General features: G+C 47.1%; 1 protein-coding gene across 1 annotated transcript in view; it reads left to right on the forward strand.

Annotated features, from left to right (window-relative positions):
- Positions 1 to 10787, forward strand: part of MPP6 (membrane palmitoylated protein 6) — a 31190-nt gene that overhangs the window by 14509 nt on the left and 5894 nt on the right. Inside the window, exons 5-10 of the mRNA XM_036759220.1 lie at positions 3097 to 3228; positions 4764 to 4863; positions 5268 to 5336; positions 7378 to 7539; positions 9354 to 9556; positions 10069 to 10197. Of these exons, the coding sequence (XP_036615115.1) occupies positions 3097 to 3228; positions 4764 to 4863; positions 5268 to 5336; positions 7378 to 7539; positions 9354 to 9556; positions 10069 to 10197 (795 nt within the window). The remainder of the gene's footprint in view (positions 1 to 3096; positions 3229 to 4763; positions 4864 to 5267; positions 5337 to 7377; positions 7540 to 9353; positions 9557 to 10068; positions 10198 to 10787) is intronic.

Here is a 10787-nt window from a genome sequence, read left to right on the forward strand (position 1 = left end):
ACCAGACTGTGCTGGGCTTTGAATGCCAAGCAGAGTATTTTGTCTTTGATCCCAGAGGCCATAGGGAGCAACTGGAGTTTATTGAGTAGGGGGTGACATGGTCAGACCTGCCTTTTAGGACAATTCCTTTGGTGGCTGAATGGAGGAGGGACTGGAGAGGGGAGAGACTGGAGGCAATCAGTACTCTGCCCCCTCCCCCTGCAGCTACCACCACATCCAGGCACGAGGGTTTAAGGGTCTGGTCCAAGGTGGGTGCTGAGTCAGAGGAGAGATGTTGCAGAGGTGAAATTGGAAGCTTGGTGACAGCAGGGTTCCATTGCTGCCTGTGTATAAAGCAGCTAAACAGTGAACTGGGTCCCAGAGCGAATGACCAAAAAGGCAGCCAGATCCATTCTGCGCATTACACGGTTCTTTTCCTTGATCTCTGTATTCTCTTGGTGGTCCCTCTGGATTCAGATCATGGAATACCACCATCCTTGAAGGCTCCAAAGTATACATTCCCCCAAGGACAATAGAGGGATGCTGGATGCTGTGTGGGCCCCAGCATATTACTGAGAATGACTTGAGGGCAAGATGCATCGAGGAAGCTCACTGAGGAATGGGACACTATAAAGGGAGGGGGAATCCACCCCTCTCCCCACCTCAGGATCCTTGATGGAAGCCTGTCCTGGGGACATAGACAAGAATCATAGGGGATAAGAAGGCATCTGGCTGCAATTTGTGTCATTGAAGAGAATGCCTATATTAGTTGCATTGAAGTATGGAAGAACAGAATTTGCCCAAACACTTCATCTGATGTAGTAAAGGATATCCATTGAGTTTATTTGAACCCTGTAGGTTGATATACTTGAAAGATGGGTGACTCCTCTTCTCTGTAAAACCTCTGTCCCATGGTGCACCCTGCCTTTAGAAGATGCAGGGAGGAGCAGGGACGGAGGGAGCTCTGGGTACACCCCACCCCATCCTCCTTGCTGTCTGGCCAGTCCCAGATATCTTCGATATTTGCTGGCGCCATCTAGAAGAGTTTCAGGGCTACTGTTGCTCCCCCTGACAAATAGTAAGCACTTGTTGGGCAGAATGGAACAAATGGAAATGTTGGGAGCCCAGTGGAGCTGGTGCTGATGTCTGTGTTCATTTTTATGGCCTCATTTATGCAATTGGGAGCCGTAAGTTTTTAGACAGATGTCAGTATGGACAGACTTTGGGCACGAGCACGTCAGGTATGAGGCTGTCCTGTGGCGTTTCAGGTACAGTGTTTCTTTGTCTTCACGCCAACTGGAACATCCAGCACTAAACTTAATCTTTTTTACTTAGCCAAAATACTGAATTGCACATCAGTGTCCAGTTGTGGAGTTTAGTGTTTGGACTGCTAGAATTTTGTCCTAGATGAAAATCTTGGCTCACTAGTGAATTTTAGCATTGATGCTGAGCCTTTCCACTAATATTATCAAGTAGTAAATAACTAAATTATAGTAGTTAATCTAGCAAACTGCTTTTAGATTTAATAATTTGGTTTTTAAACTTATTCTTCAAATCACTGTTTGTATACATGTTAAATTTATTTCTGTTGTCCATTAATATTTATACGTTTCTCTTTACAACAGCCAGAGGAGGGAAGTAGGATAATTATTATCCCTGTTTTAGAGATGGGGAAATGGAGACTCGAAGAAGTTAAGTGACTTTCCTAAGATCACATGGCTAGTAGTTGTCCAGGTCAGGATTCTGGCACATTTCTCTGAACTTCCAGTCTAGCCCTCTGGCACAGTCACCCTGCATTGTGTAGCATGGAAGTCCTATGTATATGTAGGGTTCATTTGGGGAAATAACCCCTCCTTACCAGCATTAATTTTATGTTTTCTTGCTTTTTAATTTGAATAATGCCATTGGAACCAGGGCGTAATAAGTGAGAAAGACTTCGGTGATCCTTCAGGAAGGAGCTCATTTGTATGCCTTTAAATAGGTTTCAAAGAAACATAAGCATATTTCCTTTCTTAGTTTAAAAATCTCATTGTCAGTAAATTGCCGTTACAGACTAGAAATTCATAATGCATTTAGTATTTAAATTGGAATGAAAAAGTCTTCCAAACTTTGACAACAGAAGCAGTGAGTAACCTTAAGAGGCTGCCCCTGCGAAGGGGGCATCGAGGGTGATGGTGATGGCAGCTTGGGTTGGCGTGGTGTTTCCATGGCAGGCCTCCGTGGACCTTTTTTCTCAGATGGTAACACCCGAGCTGAGAGCAGTTGGGTGGCACCTGATTGTCCTGGCCCGGACTCTTGTGCCCTCATCCACACACTGGGCCATGAACAAGATTGCAGGCAGATCTTAAGTATCACTTTTTTAAACATATCATGTGTAAATTGACTAATAATACTTTGTGTGCTGATTCTTATTACTGCTGTACTTTCAACCTGGCTTTGTATCTTCAAGGACAAAATGATACAGAATCACCAGGCACAGCTGGCAGAGTATAAAAAACGGCTTTTTCTTGACGATTTTCTTAATGACAAAATTGTATTATGGATTAATAACCAAAAAAAGGTGTTAAAAACACAGTGGCCCCAGGAAGCATATTACTTAATAGTATGAGACATCTACTATGTGCCTGGTATTCCTCAAAACTATCAAATATGTCTAGTGAAAATTGATTATGATGATGCAGGGAAAGAAAGAATTTTTCGATAAAAAACCAAGTTTAGCCACTTCAGCAGAACCTGCTGTCAACATGCTCCGGGCCCTTGCTGGTAAGTGGCAGGGAGCAGCAGGATGTGTGCTGGGGGCTGGCTCGTTGACTACCCCGGTTCTATCTGAGTTGGAGGAGGGCAGGAATTCAGCCTGCAAATTGGTATTTGGTATTGGGTATGAAATAAAAGGGGCATGCTTGGGGTGGAATGGTTTGCTTGACCTCAGAAGCTGGAGTGGCATCTTGGTATGTTGGCTGGTACCTGGATGGCCAGCCTTAAATCACCTCCAGAGCATTTCCCTTGCAGAGGTCAGCTGGGCTTCTGCTGGTCCACTGAACATGAGAGTACGAGACTCAACTCCCTGAATGTAACAGCCTTAGCTCCCGTCATGTTCTCTGTGAACTCTTCTTTCAGGTGTTTGTAAAGTGTCATTTTGACTACGACCCCTACAATGACAACCTGATTCCATGCAAAGAGGCAGGACTGAAATTTTCAAAAGGAGAAATTCTTCAGATCGTCAACCGCGAGGACCCAAACTGGTGGCAGGTGCGTAGGATTCTCACCTGGCTGCAGCACTTCCGAAGTTATTTTCTCATTTCAGTCCAGTCTTAGGATGTTTAGAGAAACTTGGGTCCATTTTTCTTCTGTTGCTACCTCTGCAGTGAACACGTGCCTTTCGCAGATGTCTTCCCTTTGTTTGAGGCACTGGGTTTGTGAGAAAGAGCCTGACTTTGGGAGGAATGCAGCACCCAAGAGTGCCCTGCAGGGGTCTCCTCCCGGTCCAGGAGTCAGGTCCTTGGGCCCATGTCCTCCCCTCTAATGGGCTGCCCGACTTCATTTTGACTGTGGGCCAGGGGACCTTGAGGATGCTTCCTTTATCTCCGGTTACTTTATGTGTTCTCTGTGGGCACATTTATCTTCTCACCCCCTCCAAACATAATATAATCGTCTAGTTTCTTAGTAAGACTAATAATAATGGTTTATATTTTTATAGCATTTTATAATTACAAAGCACTTTCTCCTGCATTATTTCATTTTCTTCCAATAGCAATCCAGCTAGATTGGCAGGACTAGCATTGTTACTATCATTCTTATAGATGGAGAAACTGAGGCCCAGCTAGGTAAGGAGACTGAAGTGGAACATCCAGACCGCCAGCCTCGGTCATCTGCGTACATGATCAGTGACCATGCTCTTGTGCCTTAGTGCCGTATTGGGGAGGGCAGCGCCAGGCTCCCGCTCCTCAGACAGAGCCAAGTGTGCCTGGGCCTCTTCCTTTGTTTCCTGGGGGTGAGAAAGGAGACGTGGATTTGTTTTCTTCCCTCCTCCAGTTGAGTGTGCGCTGTGATGAGGCTCCCTCACCTCTTCTTGTCCCTCTGTGCACCTGGCAATAAAGGGGGCCCCTTTCCAAGCTGATGACCCAGGAAGCCAGAAATGTGCGTGCACACGTGTGTGTGTGCGTGCGTGTGTGTGCATGTGCACGTGTGGTGCACCTGCACATGTGCGTGTATGCATGTGTGTCTGTGTTAATGGTATTAGTAATATCAGCTCGCATATGTGTAGTGTTTCGAGGTTTGCAGAACATTTTACTACTATTACTTGATTCCCATAACAGCCCTGTAAGGTTGGTGTTGGTATGCTCCTTTTACATTTGAGGAGACTGAGACAGGCCGAGGTTAAGTGACTTGCCCAGGGTCACACAGCTGTTGGTGCTGAGGCGAGATCTGAGCTCAGGTCGCCTGACTCCAGGTCCAGCCTCTTTATGCTGTGTGGCCCCTGCTGCCTTTTCCTTTCATCGTTTGTCCTGTCATCAGTCTCACCAGGTGAGAGAGCCTGTGCACAGTTACGTGTTTGGAAGGCTCAACATGGAACCTTTGGCTGGTAAAAGCTGAGGTTTGGGGTGCCAGCTACTGACACCCCGACACTGAAGCATTGCCTGCTGTGGGCCCTCCCTGGAGCTGGCTTGGATTCAGCCCCAAACAAGACATTTCCGAGAGCTCCCGTGCTTTGGGGGGCTGTTGGTTGTCCTGTTCTGGGAGGGGTCTTGGCCACTGGGCTTTTAAAGGTCTTTGTTTGATTCCAGGCTAACCATGTAAAGGAGGGAGGAAGTGCTGGCCTCATCCCCAGCCAGTTCCTGGAGGAGAAGAGGAAGGCGTTTGTGAGAAGAGACTGGGACAGCCCAGGTGAGGTGCTCTGAGGGGGCTACCTTCCTCTGCCTTGTTCATCTACAGAAGCAAGAGGCTGGATGAGAACCACATCTTGGCCTCCCCCCATCCATGCATTGGGCCTTTCTGCCTGTCATAAGCAGCTCTCCCTCCCTCTCTGCCACCGGCTGCTGTGTTCTTCAAGCCTTGGGCCCAAAGCAGGCCCTGTTGGGATCAGCCTTTTATTGCCAGTGTGTGTGTTTGTTTTTCCAGGTACCTGGAACTATGTAAGTTTAGGTGGAAACTCTCTATATACCTTAGTGCTCAGTTTCTCCTTCCGTTTCCTCCCACCCCAGGGGCAGAGTACCCCCATGTGACTCTGTGTGAGCATTTCCCTGTACTCTGGCCAGCTGTTTAAAACAGATTTGTTGTCTTGTCTCCAGGGCCTTTTTGTGGAACTATAAGCAGCAAAAAAAAGAAAAAGATGATGTATCTCACCACCCGAAATGCAGGTATTTTGAGATATTTTTTGAAAAGTTTAGATGAAATTGTAGCCTAATAGAGCATGACCTCTGATGTGTAATTCAGAATAAATATCATCTCAGGCACCCACTGTAGGGGCCCAGCATTAGGGGATGTTCTCTGCAGGGAAGGTTGTGATGCTGTTACTTGGTGCATTTCTATGGGCTTTGCTTGATGAAGGTCATTAATATATGGGACTTCACCTGCTTCTGCCACTGAATGACAGCTTCTACCACCCGATAATCTGATTGAAGGGGAGAGATTTGGCAACAGGAAGCTGTTTGTTTAAGTAGCTTCTCTTTAGTCAGTTCTAAACATTGGGCTTTTTGTGAAGCTTATCTGTGTAAAGAAACAACCGAGTCACGATGGAAGGTACCTAACTTTCCCAGTTCTGAAACAGACGAGTGGTCTTACTAGTAAGGTACCCCTCAAATTCGTATAAATGAATGGGTTAGTTTTTAATGACGACCATATTTGCTAGAATAATTTCCTCTCTTTTTAGATTTTTACTGAAAACATTTGTTCAGACAAAGTTCTTCCTGTTCTGCCTGCTGACAAGGTGAAATGCAGCCCTTTGGTCAAGGGAGTGAGCCCCAGAATCCTAGAATTTAGAGTTGGGGGAGCCATCAAGGGACTAGGTCCAGTCCTGTCATTTTACAGGAAGCTGCAGCTCTGAGAGGCCCCGACCTCCCTGTGGAAGTCTCCCATCTGGACCCAAGCCCCTGGGCTCTGCCCCCACCTCCATCAGCTGCCTCTTTCTTTTCTGGGGCAGTGGGAAGAGCCCTGTCCTTGGATTCCCAGGCCTGAGTTGGGGCCTCCTGATCTCCCTCTTAATAGTTTATATGTTGTTCACATGATTCTGGATCTGAGACCATCAAGGCCAACCCTCTCCTTTTATAGGGGAGGAAATTGAGGCCCAGGATAGGGTCGGGCCTTGTCCAGGGCCATGCAGGCAGCATATGAGTCCAGGCTGCCTGACTCCCAAGTCAGGGCTCCTCCCCCTCTTCCAAGGTTCCCATTACCTGATGACTCTCTCTTCCCCCACCTGGATTAGAGGGGAACCCAGAGGCCTTTGTCAAGAGCAAGTCACTCTTCTAGCCCAGGGACAGGGGGTGGTTCTCAGCTCTTCCCTCATTTTGGACTAAAGGTCCCAATACTAGGCAAACCTGCCATCCACAAGAGAAATAATGGGAAGGGCAGAAACACGTTTTAATGTTTCCTCCTTAAAACAAGGAGAAACAGTGAAAGAGACAGTTTTCAAGCAGAGACAATGTCATTTTAGTTTCCTAGAGCCAATCCTGTTCCTACAAGAGTTCTTTAAAGGCCCAGACGAGGTACCTGGTGTGATGGAGTTGACAGGCACGGGACCACCTGAAGTATGTGCGCCCCTGTGGGCTCACTCCTATAAACCTTTGCAAATACTTGTGTGTAGAGTTCTGTTTTGCCACTGTCTTATGTCTCTCTCTCCACTGAAAGTGGAATGAAAATAACGTGCAGAATTCAGGACCAGCCATGTGGTATAGAAGCCCTGCTCACACTGGGCCCTGAGAGAATCGGGTGCAAGCCCAGAGGTGATGAGGCAGCCTGAATGGGGAGTTCGCCGATGGCTTCATGGCTGTGCTGTCACTCAGGGGACTTGGAAGGAGGTGACAGAAGCTTTCCCAGCGGCTCCCAGGGGCACTGGTGGAGCCCCCAAGCAGGCCAGTGCTTGCTTACTTCTAGACCACGTCCTGCCCTTAACTAGACCAAAGGGAAAGGCTGACAGGCCCCAGGCACTGCTTTCTCTTTTGCTGGCCTTGCCCACTCCTCTTTGCTGACCCCTGGGAAGGGTAGATTGTTGCCTGGGATCCCAAAGTGAGGGCCTGACACTGTCCTGTCTGGAACCAGTGGAGCAGCTTCTGTGTGGGACACAGTGACAGCGAGATGGCAAATGTGGAGATCTGCTCTCTGCCTCACTGATCAGGTGGGCCATGCTACCAAACAGATACAGGTGTTGGCTACGTTTGACATTCTTCTCCTCTTTATACTTAGAATTTGACCGACATGAAATCCAGATATACGAGGAAGTAGCAAAAATGCCTCCCTTCCAGAGAAAGACATTGGTGTTGATAGGGGCCCAGGGGGTGGGCCGGAGAAGCTTGAAGAACAGATTCATCGTCCTGAACCCCACGAGGTTTGGGACCACGGTACCATGTAAGTAACCACTGCCTCCTTTCAGCTCTACTTTGTGTCAGTGCCAAAGGATGCCTCGGTGTGTTGGTGCCCACACCTTCTACTTGGTACGTTCTGTGCCCAAGGCACAGGGAGCAGGACTGCCACCTGTCTGCCATTCTCTTGAGGCCCCTGCTTCCCTCACACTCCTTTTTCTGATTTGACCTCGAAGCCTTCAGCTCAGGAGTTTGTGTGAACCAGACTTAACCATCCTAGTTTTCAGAAGGCTTTCAGAAGTGTTAGGTGATGGCCTTCCTTTAAAGAGGAGATTGCCCAGTTACTTAGCAGGCCAGACCCCTCACGAAAGCCACTACGTTGTCATCTTTGGGGGTAGCCCATGTCAATTTAAAAACCTAGCAGTATGTGGAGCTAGGGTGGATACTGAGACATGCCGCACAAGGAATGACATTCATTCCATGTCATACCAACCTTACCAGATATGAGGTGGCCACAGAAATGCTGCAAGCCACACAGACACTTCCTAGAAATTAGGAGCTGCCTCCCAGGAGTGGGCATAGACGTGGGGCAGGGGTGGAGAACACATACTCCTCCTAGTCCCTTCAGATAAACTTTTTTTATGGTCTCACAAGTGGTGTGGGACACAGTGACTACCTTCTGCCCTCACCCACCATATACACATCAGAAATAGTAGTTAGTTGGTTACATTCCCCATAGTTGAAGGTAAAAAATTCATGAAGTTGAACTCTCTCATCGTGTTGGGTTGCTTGTAAATTTCTTTTGTCCATGAAAAGAAAACCTTTTTTATTGTCAAAGTTGTAATTCTTTGAATTGCTTTTAAATTGTTCTGGACATCATGAACGCCTTTTGCCTCATCGACACACTAGAAATGGGAGCTAGTCCAGGTAGACCAGAAGGCTTTTGAGCAAAGCTGTGACCTGGTATTGACTATACTGGTTTGGTCACCCAGCTCTGACTCTGTGTGTCAGTCAGAGAAATGATGCCCTCTATTCCGATCATGCAGTCAGAAGCCAAGGGGCACTTGGGCCTTCATGCTAGGCTTTTGTTAGAAGGGCTGAAAAGCTTCAGGGGTGGAGTGAGTACCCTAAATGTTGCCTACCTACTTCTTTTGCTGGCTACTCAGCTCCTTTGCCTTTTTAAGAATGTCCCAGTGGTTTTATCACAAGATGCAGGGAAGGAAAAGATGGAGAGAAGAGACTGCATTCTAACTGTTAAACAACTGGACACCAATATAGAGAGAATGCAAAGCAGAAAATTAATGAATGGAAATGTCATTTGGCAGGAGTCTGGGCATTCCAACATTATGTGAGTGAAGCCACCTTCCTGGAGCACAGCAGCCCCTCTGCTCTGAGAGGTGGCCGGCTGGTGCCACTTGATGTGAAAAGTGGGAGAGAAACCAACTGGAAAGGCGGCAGATGGCGCTTGGTTGCTTGGTGGCTTTTGCCCTAAACTTTCCGGCCTGTTGCATGTGGTTTTGAAGCAAAGCAGAGCCCCAGGGTGGACTTGACCTTAATAGAGTTTAATTAGATAAAAATACTCCCTCTTCTGCTCTTCCAGCCTCTAGGCTTCTCAAATTACTTTCAGGCTGTTCTCATTGGGTCCTGAACTATTCTAGGAGCTTCATCATCATTTCTAAACTTGTTTTTTTCTCTTTGGAAAACTGTGCCCCAAGTGTCAGACAGGCCATTTAGAGTTCAAACTCTCCATCTAGAAGGTTCTAAGGTCATTTCTCAGTTAAAAAATCTCTGGGCTACTCTGAGAACTGAAGGTGTCTTGTCCTGTCTAGAAACTCTTTGTAACTATCTATCCTTGTACAGTTACCTCACGGAAGCCAAGGGAAGATGAGAAAGATGGCCAGGCCTACAAATTTGTGTCTCGAGCTGAAATGGAGGCGGACATTAAAGCTGGAAAGTACTTAGAGCATGGTGAATATGAAGGGAACCTCTATGGCACCAGGATAGACTCCATCTTGGAGGTGGCCCAGACTGGGAGGACATGCATCCTGGATGTGAACCCGCAGGCGAGTCTCCGGGGTCGGGAGCCAAGCAGATCAGGAGCCAAGTTCCCTTTTCTCAGACCCAAACTTTGTCTTGAGCCTCTTGGAGGGTTTTGGTGACTTTCTTTCTCTTGCCAGTTACCTGGTGATAAGCCATTCTCCATGCCAGAGTGAAGGCAGTCAGGACAGTGATGGAGTCTGGAAGGTTTGATCTGTGGGCTCATCAAGGGTTTGACGGGGCTTCATATGTCTATGCCCTGTGCCAAATTTGTTTGGTTATCATGGGAGCATTTTCATTCTGTACATTGAGTGAAGAAAACGGTGCATTCTGAGAATAAATATGTAGGTTTCTGCTTTTTTATGAGAAAAAAGAGACCTTATTTTAGGGATGCAGCAGCTCAGACTTTTGCCAATATAATATATTAGAATTCGTTTCTAAGTGTCAAATCTTCACTTGGAAATAATTTCATTTGTAGCCTAAACTACAGATGGTGGGACTGTGTCGACTGGTTTGTCATATTCACTTTTTCCTCCAGGCTCTGAAAGTCCTAAGGACATCTGAGTTTATGCCGTACGTCGTATTCATTGCTGCTCCTGAATTAGAGACCCTGCGAGCTATGCATAAGGCCGTGGTGGATGCTGGGATCACCACCAAGCTCCTGACGGTGAGCAGCTCGGGGCTATTGGGTAGCGCCCTTTTCACGACATAGTCTGTCTTCTCTCTGGAACAGATTTGCCTTCCCAGACTCCCTGCAAGGGACTGGAGTGTCAGGACTGTTGTGTAGAGGTGGAAGGTGGCTGTGCATGATATGTGGCCCACCCTAAAGCTAACAGTGGCAGCATCATTGCTAACTAATGCAGTCAGAAATAAGGAAGCCCCTTTCTCATATATTTGGCAACATTTTAGAGCTGAGGCACATTCAGATTCCTGAATCCAGCCTTCTCATTTTGTCAGTGATGAAACTGAGCCCCAGAGAAGGCACCAGAAGCTCATTCAGGTCAACTTACTAGGTACCATCAAAGCAGGAGACAAAAAGGCAGACTGACTTCCAGCCTGGGCCATTGTTATGACATCAGACTGCTAAGGTCCCAGCAGGGATGAGCACTTAAGGCCAAGTTACACCTTGTTTCTACTTAGGTGATCAAGGTTAATTTCTATATTTTTATCTAAGGTCTTATGCCTTGAATGGGTGATATTAGCATGTAAAGGTCAGGGAATTGGGTCGTAGGATTTAAAACAAAGATGTGAAAGGTT

Source organism: Trichosurus vulpecula, chromosome 5, assembly GCF_011100635.1.
Source record: "Trichosurus vulpecula isolate mTriVul1 chromosome 5, mTriVul1.pri, whole genome shotgun sequence".
NCBI classification, from domain to species: Eukaryota; Metazoa; Chordata; class Mammalia; order Diprotodontia; family Phalangeridae; genus Trichosurus; species Trichosurus vulpecula.